General features: G+C 40.1%; 3 protein-coding genes across 3 annotated transcripts in view; all 3 read right to left on the bottom strand.

The window, feature by feature from the left end:
• Nucleotides 1-19: 19 nt before the first annotated feature.
• LOC126642431 (uncharacterized) lies at nt 20-9,776 on the bottom strand. The gene is made up of 2 exons (XM_050320059.1): nt 9,347-9,776; nt 20-3,905 (listed from the first exon to the last, which is right to left on the bottom strand). The coding sequence occupies exons 1-2, from the start codon at nt 9,755-9,757 to the stop codon at nt 2,547-2,549; spliced, it is 1,770 nt and encodes a 589-aa protein (XP_050176016.1). The 5' UTR covers nt 9,758-9,776; the 3' UTR covers nt 20-2,546.
• A 653-nt stretch (nt 9,777-10,429) lies between these two features.
• LOC126642435 (uncharacterized) lies at nt 10,430-17,628 on the bottom strand. The gene is made up of 3 exons (XM_050320068.1): nt 16,396-17,628; nt 10,889-12,265; nt 10,430-10,569 (listed from the first exon to the last, which is right to left on the bottom strand). Exons 2-3 carry the CDS (start codon nt 12,202-12,204, stop codon nt 10,557-10,559), a joined length of 1,329 nt encoding a protein of 442 aa, XP_050176025.1. The 5' UTR covers nt 12,205-12,265; nt 16,396-17,628; the 3' UTR covers nt 10,430-10,556.
• Nucleotides 17,629-19,471: 1,843 nt separating this feature from the next.
• RALGPS1 (Ral GEF with PH domain and SH3 binding motif 1) overlaps nt 19,472-21,245 on the bottom strand; it is an 88,938-nt gene continuing 87,164 nt past the window's right edge. Inside the window, exons 23-24 of the transcript XR_007629442.1 lie at nt 20,914-21,144; nt 19,472-19,851 (exon numbers count right to left, since the gene is read on the bottom strand). The gene's annotated coding sequence lies outside the window, so the exon portion shown is untranslated. The remainder of the gene's footprint in view (nt 19,852-20,913; nt 21,145-21,245) is intronic.

The following is a 21,245-nucleotide window of genomic DNA, read 5'->3' as shown; positions in this document are numbered from 1 at the left end:
AGGAGTTTTCATGAAGATTGGCTCATGTCCTTGAAAAGACAAAACTGTTAGCATTACTATTGTTAATATGTTTTTTTTCTTACCACTCTCCAAGGAGACCCAATTGTATACTTAGTACTGAATGAAGGCCAGGGTTCCCCAGTGTCTGCAGTATTAATTGCACCAGTAAGAGTTTGCATGTGCAAGAATCAATATTTGATGCAATAGGAATTGCATGAAGTCACAGTGGAGCAGTGTCTCTTAAATTCAAGAACAGTCTTAAGCACTTAGTTTTCTACCTTTATTCATAGCAATTTACTTTGACAAATGTTTTTGTAGTCAAGGATTTAAAAAAACTGAACCCAAATTCACAACTCTGAAGTCAAACTGCACTCAAAAGTGAAGGAAGCTTACATGAAGTAGAAAGCTTTCAATTACTTGTCTTGACACCAAGTTTTCATCGTTCTTAATGTGGGAGTAACTACACTGTGTATGATGTGTGTGGTAACTCGGCTTCCTCTGAAGGAGCCACCTATAAAACAATGTGTTAACTTTGAAAGATTAAATAGGAGCATGCCAGAAATGTCATTGTACCCAGACCAGCGAAACAGGAAAATGTGGGTAACTGTGGGAAACTGCAAACTCTGTCAGGTAACTACTTCGTTAGTGACCTTGATGATGAAGAATCCACAGAGAGATGAAGCACAAGATGGCTGAGAAACTGAAAGTGAACCTCAGCCTTCCAGAAAGAACGGTGGGGAAAGGGAAGGTGGTGGTGGGCAAGGGGAGGGAAGGCCCTGCTACTGTCTCCAGCTAACTAATAAGGAACTGTGAAGAAGACAAACTCAGACTCGTACAGCAAGACAAAGGCCAATTGTTACAAACCACAACAAGAGAAATTCTCTTGTTACAGCTTAGTTTAAGCCTGGAACAGGTTGCCCAGAGAGACTGTGTGTCCAGCCAGCCTAGACAAAGTCCTGAGCAAACCATGCTATGAATTGGACTTCCAGATGCCCCTTGCAAACTACATGAGTCTAAAATTCTAAGTGGACCTGTTGCCAAGCAAGACAGTACCCCTTGCAGCAGGCACCTGGGCTGTAAATACAGCTGCCAGTTTGTTGGTAGAAACTTTGGGAGACACTGCAGCAGCTCTGAAGCAAATGCTATAGTTAGCCAAAAGCTGTGAAGCGATTGTTGAAAAGGAATACTTCCACAAGTATTTCACAAGTTGCAGATAAGTTTAGATCAGAATTCTAATTCAGAACTCTAAATTCTGCTTTTCTACATTGCCCTAGAGTATGCAAGCAGAAACTATGATGACAAGCATCCAGTACACACTACACTGCTCTTCTACCCTTTTAATTTTACAAATTAAGTTTTAACCAGTAAAATAGCAGCTAGTAATTATGAACACAATTAGCAAATAGTTATTTACAGATTGAAGACCTCTAAGTAAAGTTCCTGTTGGACATCTGCTAGCAAATAATACTAACGTACTACTGACAGAGCTCCTTAAGGGTATGTGCCACCACAAAACAGATCAAGGGATGAAAGAGTGACACTGGTGTAGAAATTTAAAAAAGCAAACCTGCTCACACACACACTTGCCTCTGTCAACGACCAGTGTCAGACTGCCCTCAGATGTGCCTTCATATGTTCTAGTACAATGCCACAACAGTGCAACACATACAGCTTTGGAGACTTATCAAATAGAAAATACATGACTGAAACTGTGGAAGTACAGTGAGGTTTTTTTTGTTTGCTTTGCTTTCCATCTGACCCTTCAGCAGAATTTAGTAACTACTTGGCACTATTTCTAGATAAAGGTTGGAAAAGATGCAGCTTCTGTACTCTTACACAAGGAAGCAATATAATTCAACTTACCCACCACATAAAGGACTAAAATGCAACTCATGCCTAAATTTCATTAAGAAGCACTTTCTTAGGAGGCTTCAAGGTCCCAGAAAAACCCAACAAACGAATATGTTTCATAAATAGTTGTTCAGCCATCCATTTTTTCCTCCTCGAAATAGCTTTTCAGTTCACAAAAGTCTCTTTAACATCAATCTGTATCCCTTGCCTCTGTTTTAAACCTTTCCAACACAATTCAGCACTTACCGCTGAAGTAATTCAGAACAGCGATGGGTAATAAGTGATCACTCTTCTTAAACTTACATGTCTCAAAAACCCAGTTGAACATACAGTAGGATCAGCAAAACTCCCAACAGCTGTTTAGTTTAAGAAACATAGTTTTAATACTAATGACTATAGCTGTATTTCTAGTACAGTTGAAAACTGATTTGCATTATTTGAATCAGTTGAAAAATACTGATTTTTTTAAAATGAAAACATTTTACATTTTACAGTAGTGCAATCTACATTGAACTTTCATATCATTAAATGACTCTTGGCTCTGCAATAAATTCCCTAAATAATCACTGCAAAATGTAACCTTGATGTGGAAATCATTTTAATGTGATCTTTAATCAGTCTCCTCTGCCTCCCCCCAGTAAGGGTGGCTCTCCACTTTCCCTCCTTCAAACTGAGGTTTAACTTCACTTTTGAACTTACAGTATGGTTTGAGATAGCACCTTGTTAACATTCATGATTAATGATGAGTTGTATCTCCACAGGATTGTATCCCTGACAAGGGATTCTCTGGGAAGGTCTCTTTGAAGGGGCTTCCGACAGTGATAAATGAGGGCAACATCCATGGGAACATTCACACTGTCCCCATAGGCATGTAGGACAGAGTGGACTGAAGTCTGAATCACTTTTTGTGGATCAACTATCATCTTCCTGGGATTGATTACATCTTTCCTGTCAGGCTCTCTGTGAACATGCTGTAATATGTTAACACCTGGCACAGTATTCCAGGACGAGATGTTGAACATGTGAGTAGAGATGGTTTCTGGGAAGATGTGGTTCTCAAAGAGGAAAATGCCAGTCCCTGGGTTTTGTTCCTGAAGGCTGCTCATCATTGTTTTCCAGTTTGGATGCTTAAGGGGAAGAATTATTTCATCAGCATCATTAAGAACCACAAACTTGCTCCTTTGCATGTTACGGTATATACAGTCATTTAGAGCTGTGATTTGTCCATAGTAGCCAATGTGTGTCCCATCTTGCATGAACTGCCATTTAGAGGAAACCTTGAGGTGTGAGTTTATTGGCCAGGGAATTATCTCTACAGTTCCTTCTTCTATATAAAACTTCAAGACTTTCTCCATCAGATGGCTGCAGTTGTTCTTATAGATCACCACTTTCTGTGCTCCAAGAATCTTGTACATTTCCAGACTCTGTATGAACTGCAAGACATTGTTGTAGTTTCCAAACATGGCAGAGATGCACACGGTGAAGTCAACAGAAAAGGGCTCAGCCTTGCGGTTTTTAATTTCAAACCTTGGCAGCTGGTCAATATTTCCATGTGCAAACGGATGAATTGATCCATGTGTTGGATCACAGTTTTCAGGTTCCAAACAAACTATATCTGCTGCACCATAAGGGAATCCAAATCTATCTGAGTGAATATCAATTTTTGCATTTGATACATAGATCTTTCCATTGGGCTGACAGCAGAACCAGCAGTATAGCTGTTTCACATCTTCATGGTGAACAATCCCAATCACACGAGTCACTTTGCTTTCTCTGTCATCAAAGTATGGGGATATAATAAAAGTCTTGTTATCTTTTAATGGCGTTATTGTGCTATTGGCAATTTCCCCTCTACATTTGCTACCTTCTTGAATTACTTTTGGCTGATGAGAAAGTCTCTGCAACCTAAGATAAGAAACTGTGACCATCGAAGTTAAAGTAATAATGCACACAGCAGCAGCAGCAAAGTAAGATTTTTTCCTGCCACACAACATTCTTAATTTATCTAAAGGTGGATGTAAATTTCTTTGTCCTTGTACTTTATGTTGCCGCATCTGCAGAAGAGAAAATACGTATTGTACGAGATAATATTGACTCACGATCATTGCTCAAGAACTTCACAAACAAGATGGGGGTAAATCTGTATCACTGTACACTGACTTAATCAGAGACTCAGCTACTGTGCTTTTATGTAAAATCAGCCAGAACACACCTTTAATGGTATGGATGATACTGCATGTGACACTCTGAATGCCTCCATTTGTCAGATGTGTGGAGCAATTTCTGTACATGGGGGGGTCCCTAGGAGAATATAACAGAGGTATATATACAGCAGCAAAAGGATTAATTATTAATCATTACTATTAATCAGTATTTTCTATAATCCAAAGTTTAGAATATCCAATTTAATAATTAGGCAGTAATTCCTAAAGCAAATTAAAACTTTTGTTTCCCCTACAGTGTATATTATGTAAAAAAACCCCTTTCAACCAGACTTCTCACAGACAAGCAAGAGGCTGATATATAAATCAAATGTATATAGAATGAATCAAATAAACATACTAGTTGGGGATTGCACACAATGGTTCAGATATAATTGCTAATTTATAAATTTCCTAATTTGCAGTTCACCACAGATGAGGCAATACATACAGAGGAAGGTCAATTAATACAATCCAGCAGTAGACAGGTGAAATCTATGCAGGTATTAAACTTAGTTAGCAGCTCTACCCTACTTAGTACTGTATAAGGCACGGTTTGCAGGAATGGTCACCACATATTAATTCTTGATGGAGATAAGGGCCCCTTCACACTGCTTTAATGCTGGCTCAGCTCCTGGAACATGTTGGGGGGCAGTTCTTACACTCCTGCTGCTGCAGAAAGAGACAGGTAGCCCTGAGTACCTGCATGGCCTCAGTCTTGAACAAGTGTTAACGCCCAGGCGGGAGCTCAAGGCATTCTCAAGCAGTAATTTCTGCAAGTGGAGCTCAGATTGAAGTTTTGTCTACAAATTCATCTTTAGGCATTGAGATATGATCCATAAACAGTAAAGTGACAGCAATTCTCTTCAAGGGCCTGCTTGTATTACAAGAATCTTTGGAAAAAGAGTGTCCCAGATTAATCAAATTCATACCAGATCAGAAAACTGGACTGGAAGAAGAGTTTCCCCAGCTGCCAGCAAGAAGTGTGGGGTAAAATGCCAAGATGAAATAAAGTGATGCTGTTGCACAGGATGAAGAAAATGTTTCTAGTAGGCAAAAAATAATCGTCCATGCCTGCAGAATAATGTAAAATATTTTCACAATTGCTCTTTCGTGAGAAAGCAAAGTAAGGAGAACTACAATCACAATATACTCCTTAAAATGCCTCATTTGCCAAGGGTGATGATTTACATCAGCCTTTACCAGCTACCGAGAAACTGGTAACAGTCTGGGCAGTCTGTAACAGACTGGAACAGTCACAGGGCACCAGAAATCTCAGTGTATCCCACTAGGCACAAAGTAGAGAAGGAACAGCAGAAAGCATTGACTGCTCTATCTCTGAAATAGAGAGTTTCCCCAGAAGTCCTTACAATTAGGATCAGAACTGTAAAGACATGCTAAAAGTCTGCTACCGTCATATGAATTTCAGCTGGAGATTTGTGAGTGAAAACAACTCAAACTTTCTGTCTTTCTATGAAACATTCTAAAGTACAAAAAGTTACCCCCAAGCATTCTCATTATAAGGATGTTATATAAATTAGCATTCTTGCAACATAGAGGTCACATTTCCTTAGTCTTATCTATTTATGACTTAAAAATATTGTTCGGTCTTACAGAATAAATAGTTTTTAACTAAAGAAATATCAAAACATGTCAACATCAAATAACAGAATCAATTTATTACCTGCTTTCTTCTTCTGCTTTTGCTAGCAGATAATAAACAAGAAGATATACATCCTTTCAACTGTTTTAAACAGTGAATGCTAGAAAGGAAAAAGTACCTTTTAAAGCAGATAGCTGAGTGAAGTTCTGTTCAGTCCTCCATTTGTTTTTTTTTTTTTGCTAAGGTACTTTGCTGAGATGATCTACCAATTGTTTATTTTAAACAGATAAAAACTTAAATATTTTTAAGATAAATTGCAAGTATTGTTCAATGCAGAACAATACTGAGGGAAAAATACTGGTACAACACCTAAGTCAGTTATGGACACGTATTTCAGATAGCTGGTGCTCTGTTAACGTCAGTAACAGCAGCCACACCTACAAGAAAAACAAGTTTTCCTTCTCTTGAGCAATGCATACAGCTGCACCGCAAGAACTTAATTTAAATTACAAGGAAGTGTGGACTTGTTGAAGCAAGTCAAACATAGGTGATTTTCTTAAGGCTACTCAAGTTTCCTTCTGGAAATTAATCTTTCGTGTCGAAATATCCTCAGTTCCCACATGTACTTAAAAAGAACCAGAAAAATATACCATATATCTGTATTTCTCGGACAATCATTTTTTTCCTAACACACTGTAGGCCTACTTCAAATAGTTGAATACAGATCCTGTGAGGACCTGTGAGAGAGTGCTGAAACAGCAGCAGGTTCTAGAAGCAGAGAAAAAGAGCAAACTCTAGAGCTCAAGATATACCAGAACACAGAATCTTAAAGAAAAGAAATACACAGTTATTTAAGGAGTGAAAATCATGTTTTCCTCAACACTACTCATTAATTTTTGACCTCCTTAAATTAACAGCACAGATATACAGTCAGAAAATACATTAAGTAAGTCAGTGTAATTAGGAGCATTCCATTTCTTTACTATAGAGAGCACTTGGCAAATTTTAACTTCAAAAGTATGCTTTCAGCATATTTAAAAGGGTTTCTTTTATAAAAACAATAATAATTAAGTCCAATTTTGTATTTTTTAATTCCAATTAATATGCAAGCAGAACATGATGCAAATTATACAGATTTGTTTTAATGCTAAATTTAGCTAATGGTATCAATGGCCACTTTGCAGTATTCCCCCTAAACAGACTTTGTTTCTCCCCACTGCCCTGACACACTGCAGTGGTATCACCTCCCAGCCTTTGTATTTGTTACTGTTTCATTTAACAAGACACTCTGTTCTAAAACTCAGAAGAAACACTCTTCCTTTAGAAGTCACTTCTGGGTGCTTGGCCCAGGTTCAATTAATCTCTAATATAGGAGACTAGAAATCTCTGTTACCTTGTCCATTTGCGCATGACAAGTAACAAGCCCTCATCATTGTTGGAAATGTTCTTTCTTAACACATGCCAGGATTACATTTTTTGAAGGTGCATCACATTGCACAGACACATCTGAGCTTGTCATCAGCCAATGATTAATACATCTGCCCAGTTTGTCAGCCAAGTGCAGTTACACAATGTGTTTTCTTCTGTGGCAAGGTCATAATAAAGAGCTCTTGTCACGGTTATGATCACAGAATGGCTTGGGTTGCACAGGACTTCTAAATATCATCTACTTCCAGTCCCCCTGCTGTAGGCAGGGGCATATTTCAGTAGATCAGGCTGCTCAAATTAATCACATTTCTCCTTATTTCTTTTGTCATAGTCCCTCTAAAATTTTCTCTCAAAACTTGTATGGGACCAAGAATGCACCTACAAACTTTCAGATATTTAAATCATCTTTTTTTTCCCTTCCTAAACCAAGGAATCACTCATGCTTTAGCCACATTGTACCACTATGCTCACGACACATTTATTAAACTCCCATTATAGGTTCTTTCAATAGCTTGTCTGTCTTAGAATTTTGAAACGGAAATTTTTCTGTATTGCCTTCCAACTGGATTTTGTTTTTACCTTTACTGTACAGCTTCTATTTCCAGAACTTTTTTTCCATCATCTGTCTTTAACCCTCCACAACTGACACTGTCCTTACTAAAAGGTGGAACCAAGTGCTAATTTAGTTCAAGAGCCATTTCTTGGTAATTGTTTGTCTTCCTCACATGCTCTCTGCATTGTGGCCTTCCTTTGTAACTTGTTTTCTTTGCATCAAAACAGCTGAAGAAACTTTTAAGATGCTCATTTCAGTATCTTCACAAAGTTTACACTGAGTGAAATTTTTGATAACTCTCAGGTTATTACTTTATCTCCCAATCCAGGGTAAGGATAGGGGGCAACTGATAAGAGGTGATTGCAGAGTTTCAGTTGCTAATACGAAGTACTAGATTCAGTAGTACAGAAATAATGAACAGCCTAAGCCTTGGTTTATGCAGGGTCTAAATAAAAACCCACAACTAACAAACAGCATTAGTAGCTTATTATTTTTGAAAAAAGTTATTCTCTATCCTCTACTTTATGATTTCTGTCAAAAGTAACAAGACAAACCACTGTTGCTAAATAAAAATTCCCAATCATTTACCATCTTTATCTAAATTGTCTGTTGCTAATATTTTGATAGATTATATTTTTCAGAAAGACTCTTTGACACACCGGTATCCTTCCTCTCTTGTATAATCCACAGTCAAAAGCATATTGTTTGAAGGATTAAACTGAAGGCAGTATTATTCCACTCCTCATAAAATACTGTTTTAAAAAAATTTAAACTGGCCATTTCTATTCTAAATACAAAGATGGTAAGCCAGACCAATATACAGTGTTACCATATACTTATTTTGTGCCATTAGAACTAACAAACCACACAATTCCCTGTACAGTCATAAACTTCTCCATTATAATCTGCTGTGCATACCTAAGCAAACTCCTCCTATTGTAAACAATTAGACTTTGTGTCCTTTGGAAAAAAACTAAATCACGCAAAATCAAAATTGCATGACATTTAAAAGATTGTTATGTTAACTTTTTGTCTTTCACACTGTACTTTTTTTAGCTGGACCAGAGTTAATTTTCTCCACAGTAGCCAGGAGGGTGCTGTGTTTGGTGACCAAACTGAGTGTTTCAAACACCTTGATGTTTAACTATCTCTAAGCAGTGCCCACACAGCATCAAGGCCATCTCTGTTTCTCGTGGCTCCTGTCCCAGAAACAGGGCAGCACAAGAAGTTCGCTGGGGTTACAGCTGACCAAACTGACACAAGGCCCTTCCCACAGCACGATGCCATGCTCAGCAATCAAAGCTGGGGAGAGAAGGAGGAGACATGTGACGTGGCTAAGTTACCATCAGACCCGATGAAGCCCTGCTTTCCTGGAAATGGGTCGAAACGTGCCTGCTAAGGGGACATAATGAATAGATTCCATATTTTGCTTTGCTTGTGCACACAGCTGTGCTTTACCTCTTACACTCTTTATCTCAACCCATTAATTTTTCCACACTGGCCCTTCTGATTCTCTCCCCATTCCACTGCAAGGGGAAGGGTGAGCAACTGAGCTGCCTACCAGGATTAACCCACACCACAAACACTGGAACTACTCTTTGGAGCAGTTATGCATGCTTTAAATCCAAGATTAAAGTCCGCGCTTGGCATGTGTTCAGACGGAGACTCAAAAAGCCTGATTTGGACAATTAATCTGTACCTTTAACTTACCATTGAGTGGTTAGCACCAGTACCGTAAAATAATGCTACAGCTGACGACCATCTGATTTTACATTTCTTGAATGGAAATAAACTCCCGAGTCCGTCGCGCCTCTCCTGCGAGCGACGCCAGCTACAAGAACCCGAGCGCTCGTTCTCGTCACCAGCCGCCCGGCGAGGCGGCGCCGGCTGCGGCCAGGGAGACGCCGTAAGTCCCCGCCCAGGCCGTGCCTCAGGCAGGGCCCCCGCCCGCCCCGGTCCGGGTGGGGCCGTTCGCATCCGCCCCCACAGGGCGCGCCCAGGAGGGCGGCTCGCGGTACTAAGCCGGGCTGCTGTCTCCGCACGGATCGTTGGGCACGGCACCGGCAGTGGGCGAGCAGCCCCGGCCAGCGGCCCAGCGGAGCACGGCCTCAGAAGGCCCATCCGGCGGGGCGTGGGGAGTCGGCCGGGGGCGGCGGGAAGTCCGGGTCGGGCGGTGGCCTCACCGCTGCGCCTCTGGCCGCGCCCGTTACCGCCCCGGGTCCCTGGAACATTGGGGGGCGAGGCCCCAGGCAAGACGCGGCGGCCAGCCCCGGAGTGATTCCGCGCCGGCGGAGCATTTCGAGGAGCAGGGTCTGGCCAGGCCGCGGCGGCCCCGGGCGGGCCGTGTGCCGGGGAGACGCATGCCTGGAATGAGAGGCATAGACAGCCCAGGTGCAGGAGAAGGACCTCAGTAGTGCCGAACCGTGCTCGGGGAGGTCTCCGGACTCGACCCCGACGTTGAACTGTCTCTTCGTCACATTAACTTGTGTCAAATGGAGAAACACAAGCTAAGCATTATATTTTCAAAATCCGAATCAATCTTCACAAAAGTACTGGGAAATTTGATAATTGCACAATGACAAAATCCAGTAGTTTACAGGAGTCCTGTCTACTTTTGGAGACGGACCTGATAGCTGAATCATTCCTACAACTAAATACAATGCTGGCATTTGAAGTTCTATGGTAGGATATGTTTTTCTAGTGTCAAAGGCCATAAGCTACAGACCCTTTTTTTTCCTGTGAGTATTAGAGAACTTAAACATACAATGCATTTATTGCTGGGGAGAAGGTAGCATTAAATGCCTATTGCAACAACTTTACATTTCATTATTACACTTCAAATTGCAGCATACCCAACACAGTTCACTTTGAAAGCCAAAGGTGTATGTCCAAAGGGGATGCATCCTTGGTAAGAGCTATGTCACACCAGTTTCCTGCAAAGACATATAACAGTGTCATCAGGTACTTCCCAATCATGTGTAAATATCATTAGAATACAGCAGACTGAAGCCTCAAACACTGTTTCTGAACCAAATAATTTTTTCAATTTTGAAAATCTCTTGCCTGGATACATTGATTCAGTTCACATTATCAACTGCATATATAGTCATGCAGTACATAAAAGGGCTGCTTTCCTAAATCACTGCAAAATGTAACATGATCTTTAATCAATCTCCTCTGCCTCCCCCCAGTAAGGGTGGCTCTCCACTTTCCCTCCTTCAAACTGAGGTTTAACTTCACTTTTGAACTTACAGTATGGTTTGAGATAGCACCTTGTTAACATTCATGATTAATGATGAGTTGTATCTCCACAGGATTGTATCCCTGACAAGGGATTCTCTGGGAAGGTCTCTTTGAAGGGGCTTCCGACAGTGATAAATGAGGGCAACATCCATGGGAACATTCACACTGTCCCCATAGGCATGTAGGACAGAGTGGACTGAAGTCTGAATCACTTTTTGTGGATCAACTATCATCTTCCTGGGATTGAAAACATCTTTCCTGTCAGGCTCTCTGTGAACATGCTGTAATATGTTAACACCTGGCACAGTATTCCAGGACGAGATGTTGAACATGTGAGTAGAGATGGTTTCTGGGAAGATGTGGTTCTCAAAGAGGAAAATGCCAGTCCCTGGGTTTTGTTCCTGAAGGCTGCTCATCATTGTTTTCCAGTTTGGATGCTTAAGGGGAAGAATTATTTCATCAGCATCATTAAGAACCACAAACTTGCTCCTTTGCATGTTACGGTATATACAGTCATTTAGAGCTGTGATTTGTCCATAGTAGCCAATGTCTTTTGCATCCATAGAGAAGTGCCATTTAGAGGAAACCTTGAGGTGTGAGTTTATTGGCCAGGGAATTATCTCTACAGTTCCTTCTTCTATATAAAACTTCAAGACTTTCTCCATCAGATGGCTGCAGTTGTTCTTATAGATCACCACTTTCTGTGCTCCAAGAATCTTGTACATTTCCAGACTCTGTATGAACTGCAAGACATTGTTGTAGTTTCCAAACATGGCAGAGATGCACACGGTGAAGTCAACAGAAAAGGGCTCAGCCTTGCGGTTTTTAATTTCAAACCTTGGCAGCTGGTCAATATTTCCATGTGCAAACGGATGAATTGATACATGTGTTGGATCACAGTTTTCAGGTTCCAAACAAACTATATCTGCTGCACCATAAGGGAATCCAAATCTATCTGAGTGAATATCAATTTTTGCATTTGATACATAGATCTTTCCATTGGGCTGACAGCAGAACCAGCAGTATAGCTGTTTCACATCTTCATGGTGAACAATCCCAATCACACGAGTCACTTTGCTTTCTCTGTCATCAAAGTATGGGGATATAATAAAAGTCTTGTTATCTTTTAATGGTGTTATTGCATTTCGAGCAATTTTCCCCCTACAAAGGTGACCTGTTGGACTGGCAGTTGCTGTCTGGGGGAAGATCTTTGTAGTTATTCTATTTGGTAGTCGAAGATCTTTCCAATAGCAGATTAAAATGCTTGTAAAAATAAGAATACATGCAACAATAGCACAAATATGTTTTTTTCCACAGTGTATCATTGCTGAATTTTACAATTTGCAAATTAACAGACTTTTATACTCAGTCTTCAATTCACTTTCTCTAAAACAAAACAAAAACACAAAAAATGCACTTTTAGTGATTTGCCTAAAGGGAGTAATGTTTTGTATTGACCTTTCTCTCTTAAATACAATTGTTACTGTTTTGATACTTCAAAATCTAGTATGAATAGCTGACTTTTCATAAAGGTTTGGAAAAGACATTCTCTTACACCTCCTCATTCTGAGCTTTGTTATATTTTAGTCTACAATTGGGCTCAGTGCAGCAGGTTCAGCTGTTTTCGTATACAGTAATGGTAATATAGTGTAATTTGAATCACTTTTAGGCCTAGAAGAAACTTCACGCTAAAGAGAACCCACCTACTTTATCATTGGATGTTCTGAGAAGTTTGTAAAACTACAGAATTATCTTTTCACCTCTTCTTCCTAGAAAGGTGCTGTGAACGCAAACTGCATTCTTTTCCATTGTGTAGGAGTGCTCCTGTCACAGTCTCTCAGTGTCCTGATTACCAAGTCACAAAGAAAATGTTTTCAGAGCCTAGTGTGTTTTAGAGCCTATTAGGATTCTATGGTATTCAACACTGGGATCTTTTCATTTGATAAGGTGACTGAGATTACCTAAGTGTAAACTGCTTTTGCCACTGAAGATGCTAAGTCTCAGACCACAGTTCTAAATTGGCAGTTGATTTCAGCAGGACTAAGAAGGTGATCTTGGAGGCGCTGCTGGACAAGATGCTTGACGTGACCTGACAATGCACTTGCAGCCCAGAAGGCCTGTGTCCTAGACTGAATCTAAAGAAGATTCTCCCCCTCTGCTCTGCTCTCATGAAACCCCACCTGGAGCACTGCATCCAGCTCTGGGGTCCTCAGCATAAAAAGGATGTGAACCTGCTCAAGTGAGTCCAGGCAATTCCATGAAGATACTCTGAGGGCTGGAGCACCTCTGCTACAGAGTTGAGTTTTCACCTAGAGACAAGGCGGCTCTGGGGAGAACTTACAGCATTTCAAAGTGCCTTAAGGGGCTTCAAGAGAGCTGGAGAGGCACTTCAGACAAGGGCCAGAGGGACAGGACAAGAGGGAATGGCTTCCTACTGAGAGGGCAGGGTTAGATGGGATATTGGGAAGTGATGGGACATGGCTGTGAGGGTGGAGAGGCTCTGGCACAGGTTGCCCAGAGAAGCTGTGGCTGCCGCATCCCTGCAAGTGTCCAAGGCCAGGTAGGACGTGGCTTGGAGCAACCTGGTCTAATAGAAGGTGTCCTTGCTCATGGCAGTGGGTGGAACAAGATGACTTTTAAGGGCCTTCCAATCCAAACCACTCTATGATTCTATGAAACCTTGTTAGTTCTACTAGCGCTGTGGGTGTGATACAATGTGGCATGTACAACAATGTATCAGAATCATTAACAGTTGTATATACCATCAATAGGTGTTTTGTCCTCCCCTTGAAAATCCAAGATGTTGTTCAACTGTTCTTTTCCATTCTCTTGGCGTCAAAGGATGGAAGAAGTTACTCTGAATGATGTAAAAATTCCTTCTCTAAAGTTAAAATTTGTGTTGCTCTCTGCAAATTGTCATGTGCAGAATAGGCTTTCTATATGCTCACAAACTTTAATGTTACTCAGGTCTGAAGATGTATTTCCATCTGCTTTAAATACTTCTAACATGGCCTCCTCAATTAACCAGTAAAACTCAAATATGCATTTTGTCATTAGCTCACTAGTAGCTAGGTAGGACCTTGAGAGTGGTATGTGCCTAGAAAAGATACAATATATTTAAAAGTAGGACTGCATCATCAGCTATCAGCTTGCACTGAAATACCCTATTTTTGGATGGAAACCATTTACAATTAGTCACATACTGTTTAGTAGAAAAGTAAGAGAAAGAATATTTAAGAGTGTGTTTGTTGGTTGTTTGTTTTTTTTTCCCCATAAGAGTATTAATTAGGAAGCAAGATTGAAAAATGCTTCCTGAAAACTTCAGGGAAAAAATATACAAAAAGAAGCCAACAACAACACAGAAAGTCAGTTCAAGATCTAGTTCTTGTTTTTTCACCCACAATTGCTTTCCTTTTTTTTTTTTTTTTTTTTTTTTTTTTTCCCACTCTCCCCCCTTTGGAAGTAATATTTATCTGTCAGTGTTCTCTTTGAAGAAATAACAGAATTCTTTGTAGAGATTCAACAGAATTCTTAGCAGAGACAGGATTAGGTTTGAAGGTTGAGAGACACATAACAAGGACAGAGGACAAGAGCTTCAATGAAGTTGTAAAAGTACAGTAGTTTCTGGATCCAGTCTTCCCATCCAAGAGAAAACAAAGGGACCGAGGAAGGTAGAGAAAAACAGAGCATCGTGATAGAAACTTTTCTGTGGAGGATGATTTACTGCATAGGAGATGGGACAAATTTACTAAAGGGGGAGATGAAACAAAGTGATAATAAAAGTTCTAATGTCTGTCATGATTTTTTGCAGAAATACAAGATCCAGGTTTGTTCGTTTCCTTGTTTTATACAGATGCTAAGTGCAAAAAATCATTACACTATTCTGGTGAAATATGTTTTCAACAGTCAGTTTTACAGCAGGAAGAAATATGGCTTGAATAATTCTTGTTAAATTAGGCCTGGGAAACTTAGAGGAAAATTGCATTTTTAAAATTTAAGAAATAGCAGAAAACTAGTAGTCTCTTCCTGCAATAAAGACCAAATCTTAAAATACACTCTACCTTTCGTAAGACCACTACTGCCTAGCCAATGCAAAGACAGTGATTCCTGTATATACCTCTGCACAGAAGTCTCCATCTTAGTTTAATGTACAAAGTTATGCAAAGCAGGAAGTTCACTCAGATGTTCTCTTGCCTCACAGGTCTCCTACGTGAAACAAGCTCCCGCTCCTTTTTGAACTATATGTACAAACAAACTTCTGCTATTGTTTCTCTTCACTTTATGTATACCTTACTCAATTTGGACATCATCAAAATTCATCCCAATAGCTTGTTTTCAAACAATCGGTAGTTTTAGCATGCCAACAACACTATTAACCACTTGATCTGGAAAATAGTAGACTAGCGTTTGTATTAGAAACCAGGGGCCTTGTAGGGCGTGAAAGGTGACTGTGAGTAAAACTTTACAACAGGGACACTAAAGAAACAATTAAGTCCTTTTTACACACGGACTTAGAAGTCTATACAAACTACAGAGACACACAGAGATCCATATACTCTGTTTAAATAACCTACTCACCAAATAACTATTTAGTTTCTGGTAAGCTCCAGTGGTTACTGAGCACCATCCCATTTCTGTCTTTCATTTTGACCTGTTCAAAGGTATATTAGTTGATACACAAATTTTTCAAGAAAGGGATGGCATCAGTTCCCCAATATGAAATATGATTTTGGGTTCAGGCTTCTTTCAGGCCACTTCTTTTGGAATCCACTGGCTGCAACCATTAGCTGATATCCACTGAACTAGGTGATTAAAACACTAAGTTTCTCTTTTTTCAGCTGGGACAGGATCTTTAAAAAAATGTAGCATTTCAACTATTGTCACAGCAATAATTTCTCACCAGAAATAGACACTGTCATTCTGAAAAAGGATTATATGCAAGGAGTTAAGAGATACTTATTGTACTGCTTTGTACTGTCCTTTGTTCAAATGAACATATATCGTCAAAGCCTCACTTCGTATAAGATGGCATTCCAATATGGAGCAAATGAGCAGTTTCGCTTGTCTGATATTGCTGTGGTCTCTGTTACTGCAGAAAATATTTCCTGTGTTCTGAAACTGAAAAATATCTCTCCTCTTCAAAAGAGGAATTTTAAAATAAGTTAGCCACTCTGGACCTTCTCTGTTTGCTTAGGTTACTTGCAGCACAGAGAAGAAACCAGAAGACAATGTTTAACTGCAACCTGTGTTGTATGAATAAAGTTGAAGAAACTTATTCACACACCAAAAAAAAGAACCTTGCTTTTAATAATTGTTGTAGTGAAGTTTTATAAAACACTGTCACCCATTTTGCCTGGAATAGTTAAGGCAACACCTCGGCATTTTTCAGTTGTTACATAAAGTGAAAAAAAAATGGAGTTTATGTTTGTTATGTGCAGCCTTGGTATTTCACTAGAACACACAAAATCATGCACTTCTGAACATCAGAGGAATCAAACGACAGTGTATTTACTCACAGTTTCAAGCCTCATTGTGTAGTACTTCATGCTTTCCAATGCTCCAGTTCTGCTTCCACTGAAATGAGAGACCTCACAGCCTTACATGTTCCCCATCTGCTTCCTCTACAATTGTACTAGTGCTTTTGACTGTTTGTGGGAAACCCCGTGACTCTGTTAACTTCCTGTACAACAAATCAGCTTGCTTTCTGTTTCTGTCATTTTCTCTGAATAAACTTTGACTTGGAGATTTCTCTGATCAGGATTTAAACATTTCCCATTAGATCAACTGTAACCTAATGTGTTTTATCTTAAATAGCCCCTTGTGTTTCTCGGAGGAGCTTTTGGTAAGCTTAGTCCTGCTAAGATTATCTCTTTAAACTTATAATGAAAAAAAATCAACACAAAAATTGTGTTCACAGTTATGAGACCAGAAAATAAAACTTTGTATTTAATCACATCAAAAATAATCTACCACAGCAGGAGTTTGAAACAGTAGATGGGTATAATTTAAATCAACACCTGCTTGGCTGGTGGACCTGTATTAACAGCCAACATAAACACTAACTTAAATGAAGGTGCAGACTAGGTGAGGAGACATGCAAAAGAATACAATAATTTATTTGGGGGAGGGGAGGGGGAGGCAAGCTGGATTTGTCTGCTTTATTAGCTATTTAGAGAGAAAAACCTCTCAATTTCTCTTATTAGGACTCCAGGGGAAGAAACTGGTGGGGAAGCAGCCTCAGCTACCAGGACACACTCTCTTGGTACTGTGGTGAGGAGAGCAGGACCAGCCATGGCCATGGCCATGGCCAACCATCCTTCCCTCCGGCCCAGAACCCAAGACCACCCAACAAATCTGTGGGATGAGACAGGTTTGAGACCAAGCCCAGAAGCTGATCCTCAGGGTCCCCAAGGGACAATGCAAGACCACAACTGAGACAGCCTGCTGTCAGGGCCTGGACCTCAGGGTCTATGGGACCTGAGCCTTAAAGGGCTTATAATATAGGTCAGTTACTTAAGAAAAGAATATCAAAAAAACCACCCAACCATCAATACTAACAAAAATCAAAAAATTGTTAGAAAAAGTCTTTCACCTTTAGGACCTCACATTTACTTTCATAAACCTGTGCCAGAGCTGCATCAATTTGCCCTGGCCACCACTGCATATGGATTTTCCAGAGGACTTGTGTTCATGCCTGGAGTCTTCCTTTTCTAAAGCAACTGTGTCACCTCACAGATGGAGGTTACTCCAAACTTCTGTACTCACCTTTGACTTCCAGTTTCTTCATTGAAATTTCCGTTCTACGAGGGCTCTTCTCCTGGCCCCTATTGTGATATCAGGAGTTTACTAAGCTGAAGGAAGAGCAGGAGTCAGCAAGAGGTGTCTCAGTCTGGTTCTTTGTGACTCAGTATTAATAACGAGGAAAAAATCAAGTTACTGCCAATTGGACTTTGTACCAATACGTACCTCATTCCTGGCACAGCTTTCCTTGGTGGCTACATTAATCGTTAATTAACTAGAGAGAGGGGAATGTTGGGCTACATTAAAAAACATCCTGAAGTACACTGACAAGTTTCCAGTGTTTCTGTGGAAACAGAAAGTTCACTGTGAATTTCTGTTTGTTCTGCCTAGTAAAAGGTGAAAGATAAACAATGAAGTTCAGAGCCAGGTAAGGAGGAGACCAAAGGGTTCACTTAAAACCATAAAGAATTACTTGGCCCATTTACCTTAAAGCATAGGCAAGGAAATTAGCTCATGAGAAAGATTTACAAAATAATAACTGAAAAATAAAAACATCAACCCCCTTTCCCCTGCAACTTTAAGGCCCTTTCTTCTCTTGTTCCCCCTTTTCTCAGTTAAAAAATTCAGCAAAATTAGAAAAGTTTTAAATTCAAACATAATCATCACTTGATGATCTTGGAGCCCTACACCCATGTGTACATGCCAAAGTTGGGCAGTTCAGCATAAGCCCAAGAGTGTTTAAACGTGTCTATGTGTGTTCCACATCACCCCTCTCTTTCCATAAATATATACAGGGAAAAAGAAAAAGCTTGTTGAAACTCACCTTCAGGATATAAAGATCAAGTCTCTTCGGCAGTTACAAATGCACCCTGTTGGAGGCTGGTAGGTGAAATAAAAACTACTCCCTCCCCCTCTCCCTTTTGTTGAAAGAATAAAAACAATTGCACTGCTAAACAATGCAGACAGCACTAGTTGGATTTCCAAGTATGCTGTACTTGAAAGCAGCAAAGAACACCTTGTAATCTAAAACAAAGTGTTCTGTGGGTTTTTTTTGGAAACCTTCACCTTTCTGCACCAGCTACTTGCCCCTTTCCTTGCTTTCCATTTTTTGTCTCTTTGCTCTGCGAGAGAGTATGACATTATGTTCTACAAACCATATATTCATGTCAGACAGGCTCAATTTTGTAGTTTTGTACTATTACAAGAAATGGTAACCACTTGTTACAAATAACTTTCAGCATTTCCAGGGTTCTAGCAGCGTTCTTTTGTGTTCAAAAATTATTTTATTTTATTAAGACAGTGGTGTCAATTAACAAATTATACATAAAATAACTTATCTAGATGGTTGGTTGCTACTTTTATTCTGTATAATTTGATGGATTTTTCTCTATATGGATATGAGAAGAAATCTATTTGTTTTCTGAACTTGCTTGTTTGCTTTATATTCTGTTACATCATGCTTGCCAACCCAAAGCATGGATTGTCTTTTAAGCAAATTAATCAGTTGGAACACACCCTAACCCCAACTCAACCCCCACTCCAGTCTATTCTTCCTTGAAGTTGAAAAGCTGATTTCTGGCAGAAAGAACATGGTTACAGATGAAGTCCAGAAATATAAAGGATACTTCCTCCAATTCATTACTATCTGCACTTCCTAAGCACAACTGTGTTTTAGTTGACGCAAAATGGGTGTTTTCATCCTTCCTAATGTGCTTATCTGACTTGCTCTTACCTCTGAGGTCTGTTGAGACGTGAACTTTGACTTTTTTTCTCCTCCCCCCCCAAGGAAAGGTCTGGTATATTCTCCAAATTTGATAAACAAATCTCCAGAGTAATAGGTCACAGCTATGGAAATACCACAACACCATTATCTATTTCAGAAGAGAAATTAATTGCAATTTAACAGTGCCATTCCTTGCATACCCAAGCACAGCCTGGCATCTAAAGTAGGAACAAAGTTCTTTGATATTTCCTTTTGTTTTTTCTCTCCCAGGTTACAAGACAAGAGGCTTGGACATAATGAGCATTTAATGAGCTCTTCAGTACTCATCTTTGGGTGTCGTATGACAAAAGTATGTTACCTTATAGTGAAATACTGCAATGCAGAAAGTAGTCCTCTCTCCCCCCTGCAATTTGATGCCATAACAATGTCAGTCTTGGATATTGTGACTGCTGGTTTTCCTTTCTAACTTTTTTCCTTTCTTTCCTCTGTGTATTTTCTATCCTGTTACCTATGGGAAGGAGAATAATTCCAATCAATTTTCCCACTTTGATGCTATTAGCGAAAAGAACCATTTGGTAAATACAAGAGACACTTATTGATGCTTGATAAAATATTTACAGTTAAACATGGGACATGACCTGGAGGAAAACTGTCTAGATCCAACTTATTTCTAAGACTACCAAGCAATAAAAAAAGTCTTTAAATACTCTTCCTGTTTCTGGGGGATAACAGGAAAAGGAGTCCATTTTAGGGAAAGGATATATGCTTTCTTTTTCAGCTGTAAAAGTAGCGATTTTATATTAGTCTATTTTGCTCTCATCTTCACATTAGGTAACATTTAATTTGTCCTCAGGCAAATGAAATTATGTTTCTGCAGAAATTAAAGCACCTTCTTTGCCAGTCATAATACAGAGCTTATTTACCTTGAATATGGAATAATAAAATTATGGAATGGTTTGAGTTGGATCACACAGTCCAAGTTGCCTACCCTGGGCAGGGACACCTTCCACTAGATCAGGTTGCTCATAGCCCCATCCAACCTGATCTTGAACACCTCCAGGGATGGGGCAGTCACCATCTCTCTGGCCAACCAACCTAGTGTTTCACTATCCTCATCAAAAAAAGTTTCTTCCTTATATCTAGTCTGAATCAACCTTCTAGATTTAAACCATTATCCCTTCTCTTATCACTAAAGGCCCTACTAAAAAGTCTGTCCCCATCTTTCTTATAAGCCCCCTTTAAGTACTGAAAAGTGGCAATAAGGTCTCCTTGGTGCCTTCTCTTCTCCAGGCTAAACAATTCCAACTGTCTCAGCCTTTCCTTACAGCAGAGGTGCTCCAGCCCTAGGATCATTTTTGTGGCTCTTCTCTGGACCCGCTGCAGCAGGTCCACATCTTTCCTATACCAAGGACTCCAGAGTTGGAAGCAGCACTGTGGGCGGGGGTCTCACCTGAGCAGGGCAGAGAGGCAGATTCCTCACCTGCTGCCCACTCTGTAGGATCAGCCCAGCACAGGGGGAGTTTCTGGGTGCCAACACATGTGGCTGGGGCATGTCGAACCTCTTACTCACCAGCACCCCTAAGTCCTCCCCAGGGTTGCTCTCAGTCTGTTCATCAGAAATATGTCAGCCTCAGCCACTGCTTGAGCTTGTCCAGGTCCCTCAGGATGGCCCCATCCCTCAGATGTGTCACTGCATCCTCAGCTTGATGTGATCTGCAAACTTGCTGAGTTTAATTTTAAGTGCCACCAAATTTAGGTTTGTCTCTGCTTCTCTGGACTTTCCAAATACCATTTGAAAAACCTGAAAATTTGGAGGGGTTTTCCTTTTTATCTCAGAAATTTTAATTCTGTTGTATTTATACTATTAAATGCCTACACACTATGCACTCTAAAACCTGTTCA

Source organism: Myiozetetes cayanensis, unplaced genomic scaffold (genome assembly GCF_022539395.1).
Source record: "Myiozetetes cayanensis isolate MyiCay16 unplaced genomic scaffold, myiCay2020 scf23, whole genome shotgun sequence".
NCBI lineage: Eukaryota > Metazoa > Chordata > Aves > Passeriformes > Tyrannidae > Myiozetetes > Myiozetetes cayanensis.
The sequence above is the reverse complement of the archived record's forward strand: the minus strand, read 5'-3'. Positions and strand labels throughout refer to the sequence as shown.